General features: G+C 44.8%; 2 protein-coding genes across 14 annotated transcripts in view; one reads left to right on the forward strand and one right to left on the reverse strand.

Moving 5' to 3' along the window:
* The first annotated feature begins 2,699 nt into the window (after window positions 1–2,699).
* On the forward strand, window positions 2,700–18,014 carry GORASP2 (golgi reassembly stacking protein 2). 2 transcript variants are annotated; one of them, XM_052674658.1, is made up of 10 exons: window positions 2,700–2,848; window positions 10,539–10,619; window positions 11,417–11,620; window positions 12,063–12,149; window positions 12,589–12,719; window positions 13,279–13,411; window positions 13,526–13,649; window positions 14,041–14,130; window positions 16,181–16,276; window positions 16,957–18,014. In XM_052674658.1, the coding sequence occupies exons 1-10, from the start codon at window positions 2,786–2,788 to the stop codon at window positions 17,274–17,276; spliced, it is 1,329 nt and encodes a 442-aa protein (XP_052530618.1). In that variant the 5' UTR covers window positions 2,700–2,785; the 3' UTR covers window positions 17,277–18,014. The 2 variants fall into 2 exon arrangements, with proteins under 2 accessions (XP_052530618.1, XP_052530619.1); XM_052674659.1 differs by having other exon boundaries at window positions 2,701–2,848; window positions 14,044–14,130.
* The window catches only part of TLK1 (tousled like kinase 1), a 79,450-nt gene continuing 69,948 nt past the window's right edge, over window positions 17,419–26,920 (reverse strand). For 7 of the 12 annotated variants that reach the window (XM_052674644.1, XM_052674646.1, XM_052674645.1 and 4 more), the window contains 5 exons: window positions 25,842–25,996; window positions 25,657–25,740; window positions 20,809–25,002; window positions 19,777–19,961; window positions 17,419–19,353 (listed from right to left, as the gene is read on the reverse strand). The gene's annotated coding sequence lies outside the window, so the exon portion shown is untranslated. The remainder of the gene's footprint in view (window positions 19,354–19,776; window positions 19,962–20,808; window positions 25,003–25,656; window positions 25,741–25,841; window positions 25,997–26,920) is intronic. The other 5 variants (XM_052674638.1, XM_052674635.1, XM_052674640.1 and 2 more) reach the window with 5 other exon arrangements.

Below are 26,920 nucleotides of genomic sequence, written 5' to 3' on the forward strand. Positions count from 1 at the left end.
CAATGCAATGAGAATTGTTGGATATTTTATAGTAGAAAAAAATGTCAGGAGGCTGAGACTTGCAGGTCAAGACAGAGTGGTCTCCTTGTGTCCTGGTGAGCACAAGGGAGAATGAGACCTGCAGCACTGTCATTTGGAAGACTGTGCCTGAGAGCTCCCAGCTCAGCTAGCGCCTTCCCAACTTGTTTTTCATTCCCTTTTCAGCTGCATAGCAACTAATGACCATAAAAACAGCTCTTAAAAGCTCCACATTACTCCTGTATTTAATTAACTTTCAGAGCATCAGACCATAGTATTTAATCATAGCCTGCCTAGTTTCAGGGATTGCTTGATCTGAGGCTCACTGGTGCTTGACTTCCATCGGAAGTGATTCACTACTGCTTGTCTTTACATTTTGCACGCAGACTGGTCTTTTTGCAAGATGTCTTCTGCAGCAGGTCAAACACAGGTCCTTCATCCTCATACCTCTCGCATTTTCACACATGCTGACCTCCTCTGTCTTATTATTAGACAAGCTCAGTCTCAAAACACCTACTGCTCCTGAACTAAGATTAAGCAGTGTCTAAGTGCTGCTGCAGCCTAATAAATAGGTGTAAGTCTTTCTTGTGTCAGTAGGCTTTTAGGGGCCATTTGTGCAAGTTGAAGCTACTCTTTTCTAGAGCTGAAGGACCTATGCTTTATGCCCTGTAGGAAAGTGATATAATAGGTACTAAGGGTGCACAGCCAGGTGGATGCCTTCCAAGTAGCCATAGTTTGTTCCCTGAGTGCTTGCAAAGGAGACAGAATCTCCTTGAGTACTGCTAACAGATGAATTGTTTGCAGACGTCCATCAGACTGTTTACGGCTCCTTGCAAGCCCAGTCCTGCTGTGCTGTGACTGGACTCAGCAAGCAGATGTTCTGACCTGCAATTCTTTGTGCCGAGCAATACACTAACAACAGGAATGAATGAGATTGATTAAGGGATAAAAGTTGTTATGACCAGCAGCTGCCGTGTGACCTATCTTCTTCTCAGTCATTGGGCACTGTTGCTCTGTTTCTGCCTTAAACACTCCCTTCTGAGCATTTTAATACCCTACCTATAGAGATGCAGTAATTCTGGTATTGTTCACTTAATTTTAAAGGTGCACATTGATTAAAATTATGTGCTGATTCTTAACAATGCTTCATAATCTTTTGTTCAGGCACATTTGTGTATATTTGACTTTCAGACCACTTCTGCAATAAATCATCATTTTCTGCCTGTCTAAGCTTCTGAATGCTTTGATCAAACACAGAGGTTTGAGTATTGCATCCAGCAGCTCCCTTCCTGCCACACACACATTGGTTTCTCCATCCATCTTATTCCTGCTTGCCTAGCGCCCATAATGCGGAGGGATTAAGGAGGGAAGTAAGCTGCTTTTCTTCAGCCACTGCATTTCCTGCTCTGCAGACAGCCTGCATTGGAAGGGTTTGGAGCATGTCCTCTCTGAAGGGCGCTGTGGCCATTTCACCTGCTGAGAACAGGATTTTAGCCATAGCTGACAGTTTCAGAAAGGCCACTTCCACATCCATCTTATTCACACGATGTGTGCAGTCTCCAGACTAATAATTCATCATTTGCACTTATGTGCCACTTCCACTTCGTTATTTTACTGACGTATTAGAAGGGCCTTGATGTATTTGTTAAGTGCATTATTATTCTTATCAGATGATGACATGTTGTTATCCAGGAAGATGCACTTGCTATCTCACAATTAATTATGTCAATTAAGTTTTCATGGTCCTACCACAAAGCACAGCTCATTAACTTTAATTACTTTTGAAATGCAGCTGCCAAGATACACACAGAAAGGAACAGGTAGGTTATAGCATTAGCTAATTTCTGCAAATGGAGTTTGTTCTCATCAGCTCTTAAGCTACACTTTCAGGTAATTCTTTGCCATATTTCCTACATAGGCTTTGTGTCCTTTTCACTTAAAAGGGTCTTCTATGTTTCTTTGTTGTTAGAGACTGGCCTTCCCTACAGAACACTGGACCGGGTTCACAGATATTTCATCAGATAAATCTGGTGTTTTAGTCCAGCCTCTAATGGGAGTCGCTGAACATCCACAGTGAACGTCCTTCTCCACACGTGCGGAACGAGCCGGAGACGAGCGGTGGCACTGAGGGCGAGCTGAGGCGCCGCGGTAAGGCTGCTGCCCTAAGGAGGAGCGCCTTGCAGTAACGCCTGCAGCCGGGTTATTCTCCAAAAGGGGCTGGTTTGAAAGGTGCTGAAGAACGAAGAGTGCTTGCCCATTGCTGGGATCGCCGCATGCTGGCACGAGACATTTACAGATCTCCCTAGGAAGAGGAAAACTTCTTTGGTTCTGTGAGAACAAACCGACAACAAAAATGACAGCTCCTGGGGGATGCAGCTCCCGAGCGGAGGGACGCAGTCCCAGAAGCATTGCTGCCACCCGCCGTCGTCGCTCTGCCGCCGGCGCTCTCCTAAGACGGGCAGAGCAGAGCCGGCGCCTTCCGTCGGCATATCAATTCCCGGCCGCCAGGGGGCGCCGCAGCGCCGGAGACGAGCAGGATGGGCGGAACTCACGGTGTCGCCGCGCCGCCTTCGCGGCCGCTCCTCTCGGCTGAATGGCCTCTGCCGGCCGCCGTACGACCTCCTCCCGGCTCTGGCCCGCGTCCGGCAGGGGGCGCCGCAGCGCGGCGTCCCAGAGTGCCCCGCGCGCGGCCTGCCCCGCCCCTGCCGAGGCGGGCGGGAGCGAGTGCCACGTCCGTGCCGCCGGGCTTTGTGCGGCCGCCGCCGCCATGGGCGCGTCGCCGAGTGTGGAGATCCCCGGAGGGGGCACCGAGGGCTACCACGTCCTGCGGGTGAGGGAGGCGGGCGCGGGCCCTGGGGCCGGTAGGCCCGCGGCCGCCGACGGGCCTCTGCCCCGGCTCCGCGCCCCGAGCGGCCCCCGGGCGGGCGGTTACCCCGTGCCGGGGCTGAGGGCGGCGCGGCGCGGTCCCCGTCCAGACGGCGGGGAGCCCCAGCCATCGGGATCGGGCCACGCCGCGGCTCCCGGGGTCCATCCCGAGCTCTCGGCCGCGCCTAGGGGCCCCGGCCCGGCCCGCGAAGGGCTGCGCATCGGCTGCTACCGGGCCGGAGGGGCGGCGGGCGGGGTGCCGCTTCTCCCTCTTCGCCCTTCAGGAATCACTTCTGACGTGCTGCCCGCGGGCCACGCGCTCGTAGGGCCGGGCTGCGCCGCATGCTGCTGTCAAGCGCTCCGTCACGGCGGCTGGCGGGAGCGGTATGCGTCGGCGCTGCCGGGGAGGCGCGTCGGGTGCTGCGGAGCAGCGCTGCGCCTACCGGCCGGGTCCCGACATCCGGGAAGGCCTCGCTGCTGTCGGGAGTAACTGCACAGCTCTGCTTCGCTACGGCTCCGCGTGCGGCAGATATCTCGGTAGGCTGTTCTGTGAGCGGCCTTTTGGGAGTCCTTGCTGTAGCACGGTGGGTGGGTTCTGCCCTGGGATCTGATGCGCGGGGCAGTGCAGGAACTTTGCCGGCAGCTGACAGCCATCTGCACATCGCTGCGTGTTTGCCTCACGCAGCACCCTTATGGTGAGTGCTGCTCTGGGGGGCTGTTGTTATCCAGTCCTCTCGTGTCAGCTCTCTGCCTCCAGCCAGTGCCACCTTTTGGGAGCGTGAAGGGGCACAGGAACTGCCCTTGTGAATAAGAATCACAGAATCACCAAGGTTGGAAAGGACCGAAAAGATCATCCAGGCCAACCGTTCACCTATTCCCAATAGCTCCCACTAAATCATGTCCCTCAACACAACATCCAGTCTTTCCTTGAACACCCCCAGGGTCGGTGACTCCATCACCTCCCTGGGCAGTCCGTTCCAGTGCCTGACCACCCTTTCTGAAAAGTAATACTTCCTCATGTCCAGCCTGAATCTCCCCTGCCATAGCTTGAAGCCATTCCCCCTGGTCCTATCACTAATGACACGAGAGAAGAGGCCGACCCCCAGCTCACTACAACCTCCCTGCAGGAAGTTATAGAGAGCAATGAGGTCTCCCCTGAGCCTCCTCTTCTCCAGGCTGAACATTCCCAGCTCCTTCAGCCTTTCCTCATATGACCTGTGTTCCAGACCCCTCATCAGCTTTGTTGCCCTCCTTTGAACACGTTCCAGGGCCTCTGAAAGAAAGGGTCTTTCTTGCAGTGAGGGGCCCAAAACTGGACACACTCGAGGTGCGGCCTCACCAGTGCCGAGTACAGGGGAACAATCACCTCTCTGCTCCTGCTTGCAACACTGTTTCTGATGCAAGCCAGGATGCCATTGGCCTTCTTGGCCACCTGGGCACACTGTCGGCTCATGTTCAGCCGAGCATCAATCAATACCCCCAGGTCCATTTCCTCTACGCAGTCCTCCGCCCCAAGCCTGTAGCATCGCCTGGGGTTGTTGTAGCCGAAGTGCAGGACCCAGCATTTGGCCTTGTTGAAACTCATTCCATTGGCTTCAGCCCAGCTCTCCAGCCTGTCCAGATAATTACTGCTGCTTTGTCTGGTTTCTGTGTGTGGAGAATGAATGGAGAGTCTTCCAGGAGTTAAGATCTTGTATGATGCCTTTGGGAAGCAGGCAGTGACATTCTGAGCAGATCCAAACAGTCATGTGCTGAAACTGCCACATAAGCTAAAGTCATGTTGGTCCTTGTTTATTTCTTCTTATTTAACTAACATATAATAATCCATTTTGGGTTTTTTCTTCCACCTCAAAATATGTGTTTGTAGTTTGACAGGTGAAAGGTGCGTTCTGAAAGAGACTTGTTCATTCAGCATGAGATGGTGATAATATTGGCTGCTTTTTACTGTTGGTGGCTGTAGAATAAGCAGTCTGCAGTTAGTTCTGTCAGACTCATCAGCTCGTGCCGTTTGATTAGAGTGCACTGTGCTTTGTAAGAGATGCATCACAACTTACTAATCCTCGTGTCTTTTGTTGTAATCCTAGAATCTGACAATTTTATAGTCATTTGTGCACCTTTTGATTGCAGTGGTTTTGCTGTGGCTTGAGGTGGCAGTGTTTAATTAACAGTCTTTGTAAATGCAATTGCTAGGTGCATGGTGACAGAGTGCATTTGTGCAAAGACAGCATTTCCCCATCAAGCACAGGGAAGGACCCACAGGCACTTCTGTGGGTCTTTGTCACTGCCCTGCCCTCCTGCTGATGTCTTCAGATGCCACAACTGTGAACAACTGTTTTTTTCTGTTGTTAGACGTTGAAGTTGCATCATGATCCTGGTCAGGAAGGAGCTCAATCAGTACTGGATGTTGTTGGGATCTCAGGCCCAAATTAGAGAAAAACTCCGAAGTTCAACAACTGTGGTGTGCACTGCTTATATTGAAATATACGTGACATATATTGGCAAGAGCTTTCCTCCTTAATTTTTCCAAGTGTGACTCTGCAGTTGGTGCTCTGCAAGCAGTTCTTCAATGGCAGAACATTCAACTTCCCTGTTAGAGGAGCTCTGCTCTGCACCTGACCCTGATGAGCAGTGCTGGGCAGTGCTGTTCTGACTTCCATTCTGAACCCGAGCGGCTTTACTTGTGAGCTCAGTGTTTTAATTGGGCAAATCATATATATATCTGTATCTGTGTATACCTGTGTTATGGATCCATTTCAGATAGGGTTAGATGTCTTTGGAGAAGCCAAACTTTTATAAATGAATATAGTGGTAGGGCTTGAAGATCTCATCAATGTTGGAAAACCTCAGAAGAACTGTTTCCGGTTTTTAGAAGTATTTCTTTGGGTGGGGTGGGTAAATGAGAGCTGCGTGTCAGGAAGCCATGAAACAAGTGGGGTATGTGGTTCAGAAGGACCCTGGAGCACTGCAAGAAGTTGTCAGCAAAGATAAACCAAGCGAGAGCTGGGAGGCCCGGGTTGCCTACATCGAGACTTTGAGACAGCACAAACTGCCTCCCTGCTGAGCTGGTGGGAGGTGCTGTGCTGGTCACTTGAAACAGGACCAGAAACACGGAGTGGGTGAATAATATGAAGGTTTTAATTGTTAATCTATCTCATCTTTTCTGCAGTTTGCTTGAGACTTTTTGGCACTTCTGCACTGCATTTTAGCAGTATTGCTCTTGTTGTGAGTTTTTTTTTTTTATCATGGACATATAACAGGAAGCATGAATCCACTGTAGAAGGAAAGCAATTTCATCACAGGCATATGTGATGGAAAGAGTTGCTGGGGATTGCCCTGCTGAGCTTCCTAGGCCCTGAAATACAACTGGTTTTTCTTTAAGAGGGGGCAAAAGTTACGAAGTGTTTTGTTACCATAGTCTCTTCATAGGCAGACCTAATAATCTGTCACATGTTCGGAACAATTTTTAGGGCACATCTTTGTCATATATGCTTTTGCTGTAGACTTTCCTTTAGTGATTCATGCAATGAGCTGCTAAGTTTGTCATTGGTGCCTCCCAGCCTGACAGCACGTGTCCTGAGCTCCTGCTAGGAGGTGTCACTGCTGGTTGTTCTTCTGGTGGAAGCAAACGTGTGTCCTTTAACATAAGTGATGTGGCGGAGTAGGGCAACAGTCTGCCTCTGTGCATGTTCAATACACATTTGTGTACGCTCTTCAAACTAGATAGAAACAGAATTTTGAAAACTTACTTGTTCAGCAGAGCAAATGGATAACTGCTGCAATTTGCACACATCTGGGGCAATCTGTCAGTTCCTTCTGAAATAAATGATCTAAAATGCTGGAGATTATGTTGTATTGTGTGCTGTTCTCACCAACAGTGCCCAAAGTTGAGATTTCTAACTTAAGTGGAGTGCCTCCATTCACTGTGGTGAAGTTACAAGCATGCAGCCATGAAGAGGATTTTTCTCTTCTAAAGGAGGCTGCTTTTGAACACCTGATGTAAGTGCTCTGTACTAACAGTAAAATCTGATGCCATGTGGAGGGAATTTATTTCTTACAAAAAGCTTGTGGAGCTTTTTGTCTCAAAACCAGATTGTTTTGTAAAGAAATTCAATGCAGTTATACTGTGTCGTGTGTTTGAAATATCTGAGGGAAGTAAAAGTGATTCTGTGAGACATAACAAGAATGACTTATAGACTACATCATGAACTTTTATTACCCATTGTGGAGCGTGTAAAAGAAGTACCAAACCAACCTATTTCTGCAGCACTTTATTTCTAATAAAGTAAATACTTAGTAAGGATTTCTTATTTTGGAGGGGGGAAGCTTTGGAGCTTCTGCTCCCTAAAATACATACTAAAACTACATACTGAAGCTAGGCTTCTGTGAGGTTTAAGTGGCTCTTGTAGAAGATATGCTACTTTCACAGGTGATGAGAGCCCTCGTCTGCTTTCAGAAATCATGGTTTCCACACAGTTCCACAGTTCCTGTAGCTCAGGGCCTAAAATTGTGACCACAGCCTTATTATAATGTGTAAAATGTAACATCTGCCATGTAGGCATAGAGTTACAGTGTTTGAAAGGAAAGTGTTTTCAGCAAAAAGAAACTTTGTGTTTACTGAAAAAGTTTTCATGGTGATACAGTTGACTATGAGTGCCTTGACCTTGAAACTTGTTCCCTGACAGCAAAGTGCAGCCATCTCAGTGAGCAACTGGAGTCCTGCACAGTTAGATGGGGCTGAATGGGTCACAAGGCCTTCCTCTGTCTCCTGGCGTTCAGCATTCCATGGATTTTCTTCACTTGCTCTTAAAAGCCTCTTGGAGTGGCAGTTCCATAGCTTCTGCCTATAGTCTATGCCTCTGCTTTTGTTCACTGATAGACAGTCATGGCATTTACCCACAGTGTCTGTAACTTATATGTCTGAAATAACAGCTGGCTTTTAGAGAACGAGGTTTCCCAAGCTGCCACAGGTAGAATCTTGCCTACTCTACCAACTGTGAGTGGTATCACTTGATTATGTTTTTTTCTCCTCGATCTTTACTCAGTTACAAAGATAAGTGACTCAATACTTGCAAAGTACAAAGATGCACCAGGGGCTGAGAACTTACACACAGATAAATGGGATCTTTATTATTTCTGTCAGTCATAGCAAGGTTTGTGTGCCTTCATGTTTCCCAGAACACTGCTTATCAGAAACCGCAGAAATCACAGAAATGCCAAGGTTGGAAAAGACCCACGAGATCATCCAGTCCAACCATCCACCCATTACCAGTAGTACTCACTAAACCATGTCCCTCAACACAAAATCCAAACATTCCTTGAACACCTCCAGGGTCGGTGACTCCACCACCTCCCTGGGCAGCCCATTCCAGTGCCTGACCACTCTTTCAGAAAAGTAGTATTTCCTAATGTCCAGCCTAAATCTCCCCTGGTGCAGCATGAAGCCATTCCCTCTACTTCAGCCACTCCTCATAAGCCCTGTGCTCCAGACCCAGTACCAGCTTTGTTGCCCTTCTTTGAACCTGCTCCAGGCCTCAGTATCTTTCTTGCAGTGAGGGGCCCAAAACTAGACACAGTACTCGAGGTGTGGCCTCACCAGAGCTCAGTCTCTTACTGCTGCACTTCCCAGAAGCACCCTGACCTCAGAGCTCCCTGCAGCGAGCCTTGCAGTGCACTGGGTGCTGGCTGCTGGTGGCTGGAAGTGGGATGCAACTGAAAGCTGAGGGCCATGGTGGTGCTGTGGGGTGCTGAAGTTGTCACCTCCTTAGAGAGGGAAGTTCTCTTGTGGATTGAGCTCAGCACTTCTGGGTTTTTATCTGGGGCTGTCAGGAGTAAAAATACTTTTCCGTCAGCGTCACTGGGCCCAAACAAGGCTGGGAAATACAGAACTGTTCCTGAACCTGTACATCACAGGCGGCAGGGTGGCAGAAAGGGGATGTCCAGCTGTGTACTTCTGTGTGATTTATGCAGCTATAAGGCCCTGATTTCCTTCAGACACAGCTTCCTGGCAGCCTCTGCATGCACTCTTAGAAACTGTCCGTGTGAAGTGTTCAGTGTTCTGATGGGTTTGGGAGGAGGTGTGCAACATGTGGAGATAATTGCTGCAATCAGATCTGTTAGAACTTGGGAACTCACAGTCCCTCCATCCATTTGGGCAGACTGTAAGTAATGTACTTGGAACACAGAATCTGTCAATTTCAGGTGCTGGTGAGCCTGATGCTGATGGATGCTGAGCATGTACAGTCCTCATCTATCGTAGGTGCTCCTATAGAAGCGTCTCCACAAGTGTGGCTGGCAGAGCTGTGGGCTGTTTGCCTGGCACAGAGCTGTGCTCCCACAGCTGCCACATGGCTGCTGAGCTGACAGCCAGCACCCCAGTGCAGAGCAGTGTGTCCGAGGTGCAGGCAGGCACCTTGCAGAGACACTTCAGCTTGGAATTGTGGATTTGTACTCAGTTGTTTTTATTGCTTTGACTGGGATAATGTTGAATTTGTACTTGGCTGCTTAACCAAATTTTGAAAGCAATTAGTGGAACTACTGATTCCGGATTATTTTTTCTTTAATGAATGTTGAGACTATGGGGCACTAATGTCCTAGGCTTCTGGCATCTGTTACAACAGGCTCCCTGTGAGTCATCTGAGCTTTTTCCAACCTCTGACATTGTAAATGTGTCAGGAGGAGGTAAACAGATTCAAACAGGCCAATTTTAGTAGCTAGCAAATGTGTTTTTTTTCCTCATATTACAGTATTTTTTTTCTAGATGAGTCATGTTAAGAAAGCTCAATTCCTGCGGAAGCAGACGGGCACTGAACGAGTGTCCGGATCTGTACCAGGTCTATCAGGTGGATTAACAGGTGACAAACCACACGGTGAAGGCTGACACTTCACAGAACTTTTAGAAGATGAATGTAGCATGTAAAAGAAAAGCTAACGAGGAATCAGCTTACAAATGAAGACAGGTACACTTTGCCCCAAAGGCTGCAGGAGAAATCTGATAGCTGTATTGGGGTTTCTTTTGCCTTTTGGCAATGCATGTCATCATGAATAAACAACACACAAAAATACATCTGTCAGCTGCTCCATTTGGAATGAGAAGCAGACTTTCACATTCCAAGCGGTGTGGCCAGTAGTTGTGCCCCATGTGAGTGCAGCAGACAAATGATTTGAGTGGCGGCAGCTGCAGGACGGCACACGTCCCTTTGCTTGTGCTGGTATGGCAGCACATCACAGGTTGTGTGGGTGCTCTCAGAGAGTGGGGTCAAGAATGTCAGTAGGTGACATGTGAGCATGGGCTGGTACCTGTGCTTACACAGCTGCAGCTCTCCTTTGCCTCTAGTAAGTGTAAGGTTAAAAGCAGGTCCTGCTGTTGTTGCTTCTGGGGAAAAATGCTGCTTTTTAACCAACATTTTCAGAATTGTTGTTTGACTGGGCGAGTGGTTACTGTTGTTGCTCCTCAATTAAAATAATATTTATGCCTTTCCCTTTATTTATTTATTTACTTATTTATTTTTGAGAGATTTCTTTTAAATTTGAACAAATTAAAAATACGTACAATATCAACACCTTCTAAAACTACGGTTTGTTCAACTGGAAATACAACTCTATTCTGTAATTCAGCATTGGTACACTTCTGCTGAACTCTTGTTTAATTTTCTTAGGTACAAGAAAACTCCCCAGGTCACAGGGCTGGATTGGAGCCGTTCTTTGATTTTATTGTATCTATTAATGGTTCGAGATTGGTAAGTATGTTGCTGTTGTGTAATACTGACTGTGAAACAAGCAGTGTGCTGGGAATCTTAACTGCTATATAATTCTGTTTCTTTTATTGAAATGTGCATAATATATCCTTGGCTTAAGACAGGAAAGCCTGACTGCTTCAGAGATCAATTTCTTTCAGCTTACAGTTAGAATTCTATCAGAAATGAAGCTGAGGGGTGGGGATGCAGTGCTCTGCAAACATCTGCACTGGCAGGAGAGACTGCTGCCTGCTGCTGTACCTCCCACTGCCTGTGCTAGTGCCCACCATACGTCCTAACACTGCCTGCGTGAGAACCTGTGAACTAGTTTCATTCGAAACAAGTTGATAGAAAGAACTGTAGTCAAAGCTATTAGCCGGGAAGCTATTATCATGTGAGGAAGTTTCCAAGCAGAGCAAATCATCAGAGCAGTAGTAAGAAGCTGTGGGTAAGCTCTTCCCGTGTGGCTGTGTTCATGAAAGCCTCTGTAGAGCTGCAGGTCATGTCTGAGAGCTTGTGGAAAGAGCTCAGCCTACAGTGAATTATCCTTACCTCTTCTCTGGGCATATCTGCTCTACTTGAAAGGATTTTGTTCTTTGGAGGCATAAGAAGTAGGCCCTGTAGTTAGTTCTCCAGACTTGCAGTTTGGAATTGGTCTTCTGGCATTTCTGTAATAAGAATTTAATTGCAGAGTTAAGAATGCCTGCATTCATTGGACCTCTGAAATACAGAAATGTTGCTGTGGAATGGGATGCTTGCTGTGTTCGATACTAAATCAGACTTTGTTTGAATGCTCACAGAATAAAGACAATGACACTCTCAAGGACCTGTTGAAAGCAAATGTTGAAAAACCTGTAAAAATGCTGGTGTACAGCAGCAAGACACTGGAACTGAGGGAAACATCAGTGACCCCCAGCAACATGTGGGGTGGGCAGGGCCTGCTGGGGGTGAGCATCCGTTTCTGCAGCTTCGATGGGGCCAATGAAAATGTGTGGCACGTACTGGTACGTACAACTTCCAACTAGTTTTCTTTCTCCAAAATTTGTTGTTTGCTGTTAAACCTTCTCAGTCTCTTTACTGGAAAGTGACTTGCAAGGGAGAGTGCAAGGCGTGAGATGAAATTGCTCGGTTCTCTGTTCATTGGCTGTGGGTTTTTTTTGAAAGGCTTTTGAAGTAAAACAGTGTCTGAGAGCATTAGGAAGTCTTGTATTTCTATTAGTGTTACTGCACAGTATTCAGAACTCCTTGTAACAGTAACTGTTGTGTCTGTCAGGCAGATGTTGTTCTATAGGCTTAGGGTCTGTTTTACTCCCTGGGTTGAAAACTGGATCAGAGTTGGAGAGGTTTGTCTGTCTGACCCCAAACTTGTGTGAAGTGTGTATGGAAGCTGTTCTGCAACACCCTGGCTGTTTTATAATGTTTTGTAACTTTCCTTCTTACAACTAGGAAGTGGAACCAAACTCTCCTGCTGCATTAGCTGGGCTCAGACCTCATAGTGATTACATCATTGGAGCAGATACTGTCATGAATGAGGTATATGTGTACATAAGTTTCTTCACATTCATTTATTTTTATTCTTAATAGAAAATACACTAGGGCTGTTTCTATCATTGCTAAGTGAAGTAACTTAATACAAAAAAGAAGAAGTTCTGACTCACTGCTTCTTCACTGTGCTTAAATGCAACTATGGAAATTAAGAACTGCTCCTAAATATCTTTATGAAGGCATATATTAGACTACAAAATGCTAATGTTAAGTAATTCAAACAGCAGATTTCACATCTGAGGTCGTCGCACATGCCTTCTGAGTTGTGCTGGCGAAGCACAGCTGACAGTGGGATAAAACAGCAGCACCACGACTGCACTGTGTAGCAGTTACTATGATTGTTGTGGAAAATTAGGACTAGGAAGCTGGTGTCATGTCAAATTATAATGACAACATGATAAATAAGGTCGTTATTATCCTTTTGCAGACTGAAGATCTCTTCTCCCTTATTGAAACACATGAAGCAAAGCCATTAAAACTTTATGTATATAACACAGACACAGATAACTGCCGGGAAGTGGTGATAACTCCAAATTCTGCCTGGGGTGGAGAAGGCAGGTAAGGGAAAAAGTACACTACTGGGAGCAAAGAGGGGTGGCACAACTTTTTTACAGTACTAGTCTAAAAGCTGCTTGCTTCAGTTCTTTGCAATACCCAAAAAAAAAACTTGCCTTATATCCAAGGGGTTTCTGCTGTAGTCAATTACGTATTTACTTCAAATTCAGTTTTAGTTAGTAATGCTTTCTGCATTAGAGTTCGAATACAACAGAGGCTGTAGTATATTCCTGCATTGTTGCACAGTACCCTGAACAGGCAGCTGCAAACAACAGGTACAAGTTGAATTCTATAGTGATACAGCTAATACAACTGGTTGGTTTAAATAACAATGAAACTTCTGTGCTAAATGTTTATTGCTGAAAGTTACAGAATTCCTGGTTCTGTTGTCTCATGGTGTTGTTTCTCCATAGCAGATACTTGGCCTTTTTTTCTGTAAACACAACTGATTGTACAGAGCTGATCTTGAAACTTGCTGCCACCTTGAGTCATTTGTTCATTGCTTCCTGTGGAGTCTTGATAATGAAGTCATTTTACTGACGTCTGCGTTCATTTTTAAAAGCCTAGGGTGTGGCATTGGCTATGGTTATTTGCATAGGATACCTACACGCCCATTTGAAGAGGGAAAGAAAATCTCTCTCCCAGGACAGCTGCCCAGTGCATCTCTCAGTCCTCTCAAAGATGGCTTTACAGAGGTAAGCTGCAGTCACCTCTTTGGTTCTGTAATTTGGATTATGGGTTTCTGCTTTTTTTGGTTCTTACGAAAACCAACCCCGATTATGAAACTTTCTTTTTTTCCTGCTGGAAAGGTTCAGCTGTCATCAGTTAACCCCTCACCGGCATTACCCCCTGGGCCAGCAGGACTCGAGCAGAGTCTGTCAGGACTTTCTATTAGCTCATCCTCGACTGCTGTCAGTAATGTTCTCAGTACAGGTCAGTATGGAAGTTACTCCTGAAATGCCCAGGTAGACTGACTGAAAAACTTACTATGTTTCCATTGGTTTAAAAGAGGGCAGGAGGGAAAATAAACTTCTCTCTTTCTCTTTCCCAAACTTTTCTGAACAACAAAGGCTAGAGTGCTGTAATAATGTATTTCACACTGTGAGTGTTCTTTATTTGTTCAGAAGAGATTTGATAACTTTTGTCAGAAAGAAAATGTGTGTTATTCTATTTTTATCGTATACTATTTTTCTTTGTGTTTCATGGTTATTTAAGGCAAATAAGAATCTCCTGTGAGCAATTATTCATTTGTACTCTCTTGAGGACTACAGTCACTGAAGTGTAGTACTCTTAAAATTGACGTCTGTTTTCCTGTGTGCTCCAGCAGGAGTTCCGACAGTCCCGTTGTTACCACCACAGGTCAGTCAGTCCCTTACCTCCGTGCCACCTGTTAACCCAGCAACAACACTACCTGGTGAGTAGGTAACATGGCTTGAGACCTTCCTGAAACAAAAACTTAAAAAGAAAAAGGAAAAGGCCAGTCTCTTCCACTGTTTTTTTGGGGCTGGTTGGACTACAGCTTCACACAACGTAGGCATTTAATATCAAAACGCTTTTATGCATCCTCTGTAATGTTTAATTGTTTTTGAAGAGCCATGTGCACAGCATGTCTGTAGCACAGAGGGCTGAGCTGGAAAGAGAGCTGATAATTATTGACCCGTCAGGCCCCTGCACAATAGACAGACCATTGGGATTTCTCCAGGCGTTAGCTATGCAATTTGCTGTGGTCCTGGAGGTGGTACATTGTTACTTGTTACGCTTCATACAATGTATGCTGCAAAATACTTTGGAAACTGTGAAGCTGCATGCCACTTTGTATTTTTCTCTCAGACATCAGGGTAGCAAAAAATGCGGGAAGGCATTTCTTGCCTGTTGCTGCATTCCTTTCACCTCTTAAGACTCCATTTTAGTGGCCTTCTTTTTAATGCTTAGCTTGTTCTTCATATAACTAGATGGCTAAGAGCATACAGCTGCACCTTGCAGTTACTGTTTCTGAATTATTTAGTAACCTAAACCAGTAACACAAAAACAATGTCTGTCTAAAGAACTATTGTGCATTATTTCTGATAACGACCAATGTATTGAGCACTGGTATGCCAGAAATACTTGTAGTGCAAATAAGGTTTGTCTGGGGTTTTGCCACATTGTTGGTGCAGTAATACCAGACCCAGCTGTGCGTCCCAAAATGCTGAAGGAACTCTGTTTTGTTGTGCATGCTATGAGACAAGTAGACTAAGATTTGAAGTAATATTTGCAGGTATGCTCTGTAACATAGAAGGTTACAGGAAGTAGGAAAGCTGACTGCCAGCTTACAGGGAGGGAACTTCAGTCTTGTACTGTGTAGGTAAAATGGCAGATCACTAAGTTTAGCTTCTGTTAATGGCTTTTCGTTTCCTGTTGCATATAACTCCTTTCCTCAAACCTGAAAGTACAGATTTTTCATACACTTTGCCCTCTGAATAGTGTGGTTGCCTTTTGGAAAATTACCAGGATATTGCTTACAATTTGCATGTGCATAATAGTGAAACTGTCAGTCTTAAATATATCAAGGTTTAAAGTTTGAGTGAATCTGTGTGAAGTTCCATATATTTCAGATTAGGGATTGCAAAGAATCAAAACAAACTGCTTATAACTGAACTGAAAGGTCTTTGACTTATATGATGTCAGCCTTTGTGGCTAATAATTTTCCAGGTAGGCCAGGAAGGCTGCTTTTAATCAAAATGTTTGTGCTGTGGTCTGCTTTTAGATGTTCTCCCTCTTCTCCCCATTGTTACTGTAGTATCAACAATTCAAGTCAGAGCTAAAGGTCCCTGAACTAATCAAACCATGAAGTAGGAAGAAAGCCATTGTGCCAGAAATGCAGCTCTGCTAGGACAGGAAAATCAGAAGGAAAAAGATGGTCTGCAGCAAACACAATCATGGAAGGGCATCTGTTGTGTTTTGTGCATGTTTGTGTTGTATTTTCAACCCTTCCTAACTTTGAAAGTTGCTGTTTTGCCTTTTCTATCAATTTTAGTGTTTAACTTCAGTTATAAAACGAGTACTAATATTAAGATTTCTGACCTTTTAATGCTGTTTTCTTCTGAATTTCATTCTGTTATGCTCATTCTTTTCTCATTTCATTCTTTTATGCTCAGATTAAGAAAAGAGGGCTTCTGGTACAGTGTTGCATTCAGACAACTATCTTTGTTGAAAACCAAACTTTGGAAAAAACACCTATTAATTTCTTGAAATAAGAAAAGCATTGGGATTTATATATTTTACTGGTACAGGGTTCCTGCAGCAGGCAACTGTTCGTTCACAACCTCATAGCTGAAACTCAGGAGAACCTGCATTTTTGTATGTAAGAATGGTAAAATGTAAAGCAGAATCGTAAAATTTAACTAAAACCAGTAAGATCTCAGAAGCAGTCAGAGATAAGAAACAACAAGTTGTGAACTGTCATTTTTTCATTCTTCTCTCAGGTCTGATGCCATTGCCAGCGGGGCTCCCCAACCTGACTGATCTGTCCAAACTTAATTTGCCGGCACCGCACATCGTTCCGGAAATGGTACAGCCTGGTAAGTGCTCCTGCAAACTGAAATGCTGTAATAGCGGGTCTCTCCATGACGATCTTTGATGCTCATTTGGAACCACCTGGTGGAGTCCTGAAGAGGATAAATGGAGCATTTGCTGGAAATGGGAGCTGACGTTACTGCCCAGATTGAAGAGAAAGGAGCGCTAAGCCGCTGTCTGTTTAGTTGTTTCATCTTGTGTTACACAATTTATGTTCTTCGAAGGGACTGTCCTGTGCCAAGGAAGAAAGTACATAGTTTTACAGGTAGAAAAAAAGAGTGTTTCCTTGTTTAGCAAAGATCAAAGAACCTTGATTGGAAGCCAAAGGTTTCAACTAATATTACCTGTATGTTTTGAATCAAAGTGCTGAAGATGCACGTGGAGCAAGCAAAAAGAAGTTAGAAGCTTGCACAGAAGTTCTCACTAACTTCTTGTTGCTGGCCAGAAAAATCTAATAATCAGTATTAGTATTTTAGTCCCATCTCTCTCGAGGACTAGAAGCAAACTGGAGTTTGTTCTGATTTTTTGATTCTGAAATAAATGCATCAGCCATTGAAACAAACTTGCTGAGTTCTCTCCAAGGATATACAGGGGATTAAAAAAAAGGAAAATGTTAAGCTAACACAGAATCTGTTTAGATCTGTGTGTGGTATATAGCAGCTGACTGCTCTTTTTTTATTCTTAGGTATGCCAACCCTTCCTTCTTTGCCGCCTTTGAATCTAATGGGAATAACACCTCCATTAATGCCACCAAAATGCGTTCCTCTGCTTCCTTTGGTCACAGAGGTATCTACAGTGCCTACAGATTTGCTTCCCACCATGACTCAAGCTGGAAGCTTTTCTGTTGACCCTGGCACTGCTGTAAACGTAGAACAGACCTCTCTGCTCACCTTGGATAGTGCTACCCCAACTTCTAAGGCAGCTATTGTTGACAGATCGAGTGAATCCCCTGCTGGTAATGAGAAGGCATCTGGCATCACAGATACACATGCTTCTGAATCGTAACTCCAGATCACTCGGTATTTATTTAGCCATGGGATACATATTTGAAGAGCAAGCTATCATTAATTTCATACTAGTTTGTACTTAATCTTTAGCAGTCCTGTAAATAATATGGAGGTATAATAAAAATAAAGGGGATTTATAAAGTGAGCTTGGTGGGAGGGGAAGAAGAGTACTTGTACTTAACCAAAAAGAAAAACAAAAAACCAAACCCACAATAAAGAAACATTCAAGGTGGTAAATAGAATTCCACTGCCAAACTTGGACGTGTATGTTTTTAATAAAGGTGATAGCCTTAGCTAGGCCTCTCCTTGCTTCTACGTAGCAATTTTTGCTTCTCATAGAAATGAAGCAGTTCTTGCGTGTGACATTTACGTACCATAGTTCTTGTCTTTGCAAGTATCTTGTTACTGCAGTGGGGATGAGGATGTTTGGTCTGAGTCATAAATTTTAACAGTGCAAACTTCCACCTGAAGATACTTCTATTAGAATTGCTGAGTGACCTGTTAACTAACATGTCGGTATTCAGCTTGTATACAAATGTTATTTTTAAGCTCTTGAGAGAAGCTCAAGCCATGTTTTGTGACTGCTGCTACGCTGCTTCACACCCCCACTGTAAAATGGCATTTGGAAGGGAATACAGGATATGTTACATGTAGCACACGATTTGGCACTTCATGACTACTGTAAGACAAATTAATGGATTAAGCAGACATACAGCAATAAATACCTGGAATTTCATCCTGTGTGAGAAAATAGCACGTTTATTTGCTTAATGCTGTAAGTTTTCCTGGTTTAAGCTCAGCTCTCTAGTACAAACCAGTAAAAAGGCTCTTTTCCAGAGGAATGGATCCAAGAAGGAATGCCAGACTTCAGCATGCAGGCAGGGTCAGCAGTGGTTAGATCCGCTGTAGCAGTGAGTCACAAAGTCTGCCTGCAAGTGATTCATGTTTTTTTGAAACCGATGTTCAGGATTAAAGCAGATGAAACACTCTGTGTAGCCTGGTACGTGTGCTGTACTCCAATGACAGCCTCAGCTCCTTCCACACTACTCCAGTCCTTCTGTACTACTGGAATTTCACTTATCCATGCTTCAACCATGGTCTGACTTCTAGCTGTCATCAGTTATCTGGAGCTTGTCTCCTTTTGGCCATGCAGTGTGCCTGATCACTCTTAAGAACAGTAGCTGCATTTGATTGCTGATCATAATGTTTCAAATTAGTTCAAGTAGAAGCCTTATCTAACACTTGTTGTCCAGTCTTACCTTTATTCCCTTAAGAATTTGTCTTTCCTCTGGCCCACCACTGCATGTTCCCTCATCACCTATTATCTATTTGGAGATCTGTTAGAGACCCCAAATCCTTTTTCACATTGCTAGCAATTTATTTTCTCAACTGCATGGAATTTGAAGTCCCTCTGCCTTGGTAAATACATGGCTCAGAGCTTCTCAGAATGTATCTTTTGATTTATTTTGTAATTCCGGTATCATATATATCAGAATTAAACTTTGTAATAAGGATGTTCCCTCTTTTCTTTGCTGTATGTAAAGAACGTCTGCTATTCCTGAGCTTCATAAAGCCTCACTGGCCTTACAGCCTTTCCTGGAACTTCTCTACACACTGTCCCAGTCAGAGCCCTTGACAAAGTTGCTTTCCTTCTCTAATCCAAGAGCAGTAGAAATACAGGTTTTGTCACATACTCAATGTAGAGCAATTGTTAACAGGATGCTGATCATAACCTAATGCCTTCTCTGTTAGTGTGGAATGATGTTCTTTGCAGTAATACCTCAGGTTACCTGGCACGTTTTACGCTTTCCTACTGCAAGCTGTGGACTTCTGTAGTTGCGTAGATGTCTCTAGTAGCCAAAAAATAGAATAGAATGCTTAGGCTGAAATCATGCATTTCTGTTAGCTATATTAAGGTCTTTTCTTGACTGCTTTATATATCCACGTTGTGATGATTATGAGAGTAATGGAAGAAGGCAGTGTTTCAGTGTAGCCAGAAGCAGTTCTGCTAAAGGTAACACGGCTCCAAACTGGAAGCGATTCAGTGGTGCAGAAGTTCAGCTGTAATTTCCCAGCTAAAAAGCCATTAAAAAAAAAAAAAAAAAAAAAAAAAAAGTCAAAAACCAGGCACTTAAACAAGGACCTACAGTCATACAATTGTACTCTGTCCTGGCTTTTCACATTTCCTTAGCTTGATTTACTGAAATTGTACCTATACCACTTCTTGACAAGAGTTTTGCGATGACTTTTCTCCCCTTAGAACAGAGGGACTTTTACAGAGGTACTTAAGATACACTGAGGGACTGACAGCTAACCTAACCACATTCCATGAATTTATGTATTCATCTGTTAATGAGCAATTAGGAATAGGCATATTAGCTTTATTTTAAACACCAACATACGGAATTCTTCCTGTGTGACAGAAGACAAAGCCACCATACTATGGGCAGCTTAAGCCCTGCATGTAAATCAGAATGAAGAATGTGCACGTCACTTACTGTGAGGTGAAGCATCCTATTCCACAAGAAGCTGCTCTGGGGCCAGTGCTGTTCAGTGGTTGAGATATCTGTTGCAAGTGCAGGGGCACAGCTACAGCTCTGCTTGAGTAATCACACGCACATGTAGAAGAGGTGCATTCTGCAGCTTGAGTCTCTGCTGCAGTGCCAGGAGATGGCTGCTGAAGCTACAAAAAATCAGAGCACAAACATGGGTTAACAGTGATGAATGCTTCATAGCTTCAGCCTGGCCATACAATAGGCTCTTTTCTAGAATCCTGGCAGCCATTTTTTTAAGCAAACCCATCAAACATTAAACCTCATCGACACAGCTGGAGCTCCAGTGTACTTCTGAGAAATAGCTGTGTGGTGCCACGAGATGGCATGCAATAGTTCCTTTTGGCTGAATTCATAAGATCAGGCTTTGCAGTGATGATATTTCCTCTTGTTATTTTTTTTCTCCAGCAGACGGTGTATTCGTTGCCAGCTGGCTGCTGTATGCTAGATAGTACCGTGAAGAATCACAGAGAGGTAACTGTGAAACCAACTGATTGAAGGCAGCAATGGGCTGAGCTTAGGCTATTTCAAAGATGCAGAGTTCTGCTGCCAGCTTTCCAAGCTAACCATGGGAGCAGGGACAAAGTTTGTTTTGAAGAAAATAGCTCTTTACAGGCAGGGACTTGTTTTAGATCATAAAATGCTTAAGAAAAGCTCTGGGTAATATTTCCAGCCTCTCAGAGAAGTGAGTGCTGATTAAGGAATCAAGCTGAAGGAGACAGGATAAGGATCAATGATGTTCAATTGCAATGACTTCCTCAATTACACACCAAACTTGATCTGTACTAGTCAAATGTGCTCACAATCCCTCCCCTGCCACAAAGGCCTTGCTGGCATCAAGCTGAGGGTTTGGCTCATCAGTTGGGGTTGGGCACCCAGAATCTCTTTCATTTTAGGTTTGAATCCTGTAATGGATGTAGGCAAAAAGATCACACTGAAAATATTTCTCCACCTGTAAACAGTGTGTAAGCAACTCACGCTTTGTAGCCGCCTTCTGTGCATTCTTCAGGACAGTGCCAAGGATTTGTTACATGTCCGGGCAGAGCTGTGCTGGGCATTCTACAGAAAAGCAAAAATTCTTAATGTGATTTTCCTACACCATCTATGGTAGAAACTCTGGGTTTTAGCTGCCGTATAAGGGGGAGCCAATACTCACCATTGCTCACTGGGGTTTTTAAAATTCATTATTTAAGGTGCAAGAACAGTCTCATAAAACAGCTCCCCAAGTGAAACAAAACTGCATCCAGCTCAGGAGATTCTTCATCAGTTCTGCCCAGCCCACCTACTCCAGCTGAAGAATTAAAGCTCTGTGAAAGATAAAGCAGAGATATTTTGTTAGACATCAGATTTCTGTAGGATTTAGCAAGTTTAGCAAGGAACACACGTGCCCTTCTCGGGAAGCCTCAACTCCGTATTAATTGTTAGGTGCCACTATGGATAGTGTACAGATGTACTATGGTGCCAGTGTGCAACCAAAAAAATAAGAATTTCACTCTGGAAACTGAATAGTCATTCTTAGGAACATCCTTCGCACATTATTTCAATTGCACATTAGTACCAAGGCACAGTTTTTGTGACATGTTATACTTGGCATGAGTGATTGCAGCAAGACTCATCAGTGAAAGGCCACAGATCCAGCCAGGACAGGCATGCACAGACCTGCTCTGGCTGAGAAGTGTTAAGAGGGGTTCACCAGTTTGTCACCTCCCCCTCAGTGAGGCTCCTTCTCCTGAGTCCCAGCAGGTGAGTGCAGCCCCATCTCTGCCCATCAATCACATACCTCTCTCTGTTGCACACTTGTGCACCTGCGAAGGCAGAACTTTGCCCCTAAGACTGCCAATGCAACTGTGCTGTTGCATTGTGCTCTGCAAGCAGAGTACAGCCCTACCAAATAATCGAGTTCTCAGCCTTTGATCCTATGGGATAAGAAGATAGGGCTCCTCCTTTAGTTGTGCAATGTTGTACTAATTTCTTAGTGCAGTGTCCTGTATTTGTTAGGCTCAGCTAATCCTTTCTAAAAGCTGTTGCTCAGCTCACCCACAATAGAACTTCAGAGAGACCACAGAGGTCAGGATCACCTTGGGCAACCCATGGCAACAGAAAAAGCCACTTCTGCCAGCAAAACAGCCCACTTTAATAGCAGTTCTCATGGCTGAGAGCTGTTTACTCTTTGCAGAGGCAAGTGGCTGCAAATTTACATGCTTGGTTCATGGAATTTGCAGTTTAGGTGAGCTATGAAAGCCCAGTAGAGACTGAGAAACAAAAAATTAGAGGTGAACACAAGCCACAAAGCCTGTACTTGAAACAGGCTTCTTAGTAAGGTAAGAAGATGGTGGCAGATAAATCAAGATTTCACTTGATTAAAGGACCTTTCTCCATTAACAGTCATTAATAAAAAGCAACGCAAATCTATGAGCTGTACATTTGATAAGGGGTGCTGAACATAATGGTGTCCCAGGGTTGGTTCCTCTGGACCTTCTGTTGTGCTGTGAGGTTGTTACAGCACTGCCTGAAATAAACAGCTAATTCCAGAGGTCCTGCTCCTACATGAATGTTAGCCACAAACAACCAAGCATCTTCAACAAACTCACCTGCTGTTAGAGAAACAGCTTTGATTTCTTCTCACTGCAGTATGCGTGTGCTGTATCACACAGCTCAGTCACTAGCTAAGAGTCAGCAGTGCCCACCTTGCTGCCATCTCTGCCTTATCCTCCAAGTTGATTTCCCCGGAAAATACATTTTTCTGAATCTTCAAAACAGTCCTCCTTAAAAACAAACTGAAGACCTCAGATCTCCCACCGTATGGGCTTGGAGATGTGCACTGGTTGCACGGCTTTAAGATCTGGAAAAATCAAGCTAAGGGAGAAACAGCACAACTTATCTACGCAACATTAGAATTTGGAAGAAAATGTTGAAAATGCTATAGACCATGGCTCGATTGTAGCAGTCAGCAGGCACCCGTCAGGTTTGATCCTTCATGATGGTAAGGCTGGAATTGAAAAGGTATGAGAAGTCATTTCCCAATGCAGTTTGTGCCCTCAGGTGGGCTGGAGATCTCACAGACCAGGGAATGGAACAAATGTGGTCCCAGGCAGTGGCAGCAGCTTCCAAAGGCTCAGCCCTCTCCTCAGACATTAGGAGATGTTCCTGTACATATAAACAGTGTTTGGATAAAATCCTGCTGGAATGCAACTGCTAAGAAAATAGGAAGCAACTGGAAGCCTTTGTATTGCCAAAGAGCATGCTGGGCACTGGAAGTGGCTGAATTTGTAAAACAATTACCTTTTGTTTAAGGGTTATGTTTCTTATTTGAAATGTATTTCTTGTGCAGCTTATAAGCAACACCTGGTCAGAGAAAGGAAAAAACCATGCTTGCTCTCTGGGCATGCCTTGTGTAACAATGGAAAGGAACGCACTGTTCCTAACACATTTTTCGTGCGTTTTCATTCCCAGCAGCCAAAAAAAGAAAAAAAAAAGAATAAAAATAACATCTTTCTGCATTGCATTATACTTCTGATTATTTTTAAACTGCATGTCATAAAGGAGTAGGAAGGCTTTGAGGGATTTGGGGTGAAGCGGCCAGAACCTTGAGGTACAGAGCCAGATGTTCTTGAAATGCTTCTTGGGAACTGCTGTACACAGCTCTCAGGGAGCCTTGGCAGCACATCCTTACCTGGCTGCCTCTAGGACGCCCCAGCTGGCAGCACTGATTGCTTCAGCCTTGGGTCTCGTCCTTGCTGTGCTCACCTTCAGCCTGCAGGCCTCTGCCTTGGGTGCTGTCTCAGTACGAATATGAACAGGCCCTGTCAGAAAGGACCTGCTGCGGCAGCAGCTGCTGCCATATCCTGTGCTGCAGAGGAAATACTCCAGGCTAAAGCCTAAGGGCATCTCAGATTCTCGATGTTTATTGCATCTCCCACCCCTGTTTTCTTCTTTCCTTACTCACCCAAAGGAAGCCCACATCATTTCTGGATGGTGCCTTGCACTGCCATTCATTCTCAAAAGCTAGCACAGGCTTGCTAAAAATAAGTAAGGTGGTTTTTTGTGATATATATAGGAAGCAAGAGGCTGAAAGAGGTATGTTAAAGGACAGGAAAGCCAGATGGCTTTCCAGTTAATAAACACAGTAATTCCTACGTCTCAGATTAATCAGCGTAACTTTCTCTACAGACAAGCATTCAAATTTCCATTCAAAAAGAGTGAAATAAAGTCTTGGGTTCAGCAATCCAAAGCACAAGCCTGTGCTGAATTCCTGGAGCAAGACGAGAAACATTTCCTGCTGTGTGGGATGCTCTCGCTCCCCTCCTCCCCTCCAGCAGAGCGCTCACAAGCGCTGCAGCTCTCCTCTTCGAGTTGCTTCGGCTCGGCAGGTGATGGGCAATCAGTGACTGCACAGGGAGGAAGGCTGGAAGGAGCAGTGAGCATCATCCCGTGAGCAGCCAGAGAGAGCAGGGTGCTGGCTGCAGCGCTCAGGAGGCCGAGGAGAGCGGTGCTCTCCGTTGGTAGGTGGGCACAAGCACACTACCACATATTGCCACTGCAATATACGTAGCTGTAGTCATTAATGTGCCACCTCACAGGAAAGAGCAGATACTGCTGCAGTTTGCAGCACAGCTGTAAAACAGAGACTAAACCCTCAAACTTGCTAAAAAGGAGCCTGAAGCAAATCAGAGATGCAGATGAGAAGCAGAAAGGGTCTTCAGTGAAAAATAAAGTGACACCTGGAGTTCATAAAATCGTTAAGACTGGAAAATACCACCAAGATCATCTAGTCCAATCATCGACCTGGCACCACCATGCCCCAGTGTCACACCTACCCTTTTTAAGCTGCTGCGGAAGCTTCAAATTTATGGATGAGCAGGAGGATATTGAGAGATTTAAACGTCAGCTGATAGTGGTAGGTATGTACTCTTCCCAGGCTTTCTTTGCCTCAGCAGAAGTAAGATGTTACCTTTTCCTTTCCAGTATGGTCTTTGTAATGCCATACGAAATGGCATTTTTTAAGGTTACACTGCAGAAGAAGCACCTGGCATGGCTGTTGGCTGTAACTTTGCTTTCAGTTACTGATGCTGACTCTGCACCCCTGAAAAGGATTTACACTCCGGGCCAGGTACTTCCTCGCTGGGGATAACTTTTACCACCAGATCTTGCTGGAAGAAGATGGCTTTAAAACTAGGAAAAAATGAATGAGGAAATCAGTGACACCAATTATACACTAAATGAAGATAAGTCCTTCTGTCTCATTAGCACTGTTTAATTATGCTTGCATTTGAATTCTAAACATAGATCGCAAGTATTCACAGGAGCAAGTATTCACAGTATTCACAACAGTATTCTACTGTTGTAATCCCTTCCATATCTAAATTTCTCTCACCTGTAAGATCAACACTTTAAGGACCTATCTGCTGGAGTCACAAATAAAAAAGATGTTGACCCTCCACCACTTTCTTAGAAACAGGAAACGTTGTTTAGCAGTGCCTTATCTCTGGTATTTGCACAGCAGTGAGCATCCAGATTACTTGGCTGACTTCTCAACCCACTGTGGTAGCTCTGTGGCAGGGTCCTGCCTCAGGACCTGGTGCTCTGAACAAGGCAGAGGCAGGACATTTTCACTATGCATGTGTGCAGGCATTTATGTGTGTATATCCACCTATCTAGATGTCTAAACGCAAAGTACTGAGGGACAATAATATTTGGCCTTAGCTTATAAGACTTTAGGTCATTTCTACCTGCTCTTAGTTGAGCACTTGACCCAATCCATCCCTTTTTGGGATTAACTTCAACTTATTCTCCAGTTCATCATTACAGACATGGCAAGAAACATACCTATTTGCCTCAGTTCAGTTGCTGGTACATTTCTGCACAGTGCTTGATACATCCCCTGCATTTGGGTCTTCCACATGGGTACAGCTGAAAAAGACAGCAGAGCCATTTCCATTTTCTGCAGAAAATGCCCCCCACGTCAGCTCTCCTCTCACCCTGAGGCAGCCCTTAGACCACACACACCGTACCTGTACAAAACAGAAACAGGAAACTCCTCCAGTTCCAGCTGAAGAAAGCATTTCTGCACAGCCAGTATTGAAAGGAGAGAACTGGGCAGGATAGCAGAGAGAGAGAAGCAATCTTCCACATCTGGTCAGAAATTCACAGCTTCAAGCAGCCCCATCTAAAAACAGAGATTTCCAAAACATCACTGGCATTTTTAAAAGCACAGAGAGTGCAAACACACTGCCTAGTGTGGCATCAGTCTTTGCTAATTCCATATCAGTGGCTTCATTCCGACTTATAAATACCATTAGTCTAACCCCATCTAACCACTGATTGAGTGAGAACCCTCAAAACTCAGTGTGTACCCAGCCTGGCATGTGCAAGGAGAGTGAATGCAGGTACATGATTGGATTCTTGAATTCATGCAGGACCTACAGTAGTCGTCACTTCTGTGCCCATGAGATATGGGATAATCAGAACACCAGCTTCTTCCTGCACTAGGGCAGTTAGGAAACACTTAAATAGAGAGAGGGTTTTTGCAGCTCTTATTCTCTAGAGACAAAGGTGCAGAAATGGTGTGTAAATGCTGGTAGTGTTTATATCACTGTGGTGGCTTCCCATAAGTTCTGGACTTCTGCAATCCCTCAGCAGACAGCACAGACCAGCAAGGGCTGTGCGATGGCTCCCATGTGCATATGTGTGGTCAGGTACTTGTGGGCTGCACAGAACCCTGACAAGGCGGCCATGTGAGTCACCTGCATCCCCTACAGCTGCTGCACACCACTCCTTGCTGTTGCTGGGCCATAGCACTGCACTGTTCCTACTCCCCACGTTCCCCACAGCACCACCAGTTTGGGTCAGTGTGTAAAGCTGCTGTTCACTCAGGCAGCACTCACAGCTGCTGTGGGGAAGAAGCCACTTCGTTCCCAGCTCCAGCTGAAGAGTTTCCTCACTGTCAAACCAAGCAGGGACCGACAGACAGCGCTAACAGCAGGCTCTAATCTCTGCAGTTCAGTAGGAAACCATGCAAACATGAAAGAGCCTAACACTGGGTACAACTTGTGGTTCTAATGAGAACATGCCCCCAGGGTTTATAACGAAG

This window comes from Tympanuchus pallidicinctus, unplaced genomic scaffold (genome assembly GCF_026119805.1).
Source record: "Tympanuchus pallidicinctus isolate F22 unplaced genomic scaffold, pur_lepc_1.0 scaffold15, whole genome shotgun sequence".
In the NCBI taxonomy this organism is placed as follows: Eukaryota; Metazoa; Chordata; class Aves; order Galliformes; family Phasianidae; genus Tympanuchus; species Tympanuchus pallidicinctus.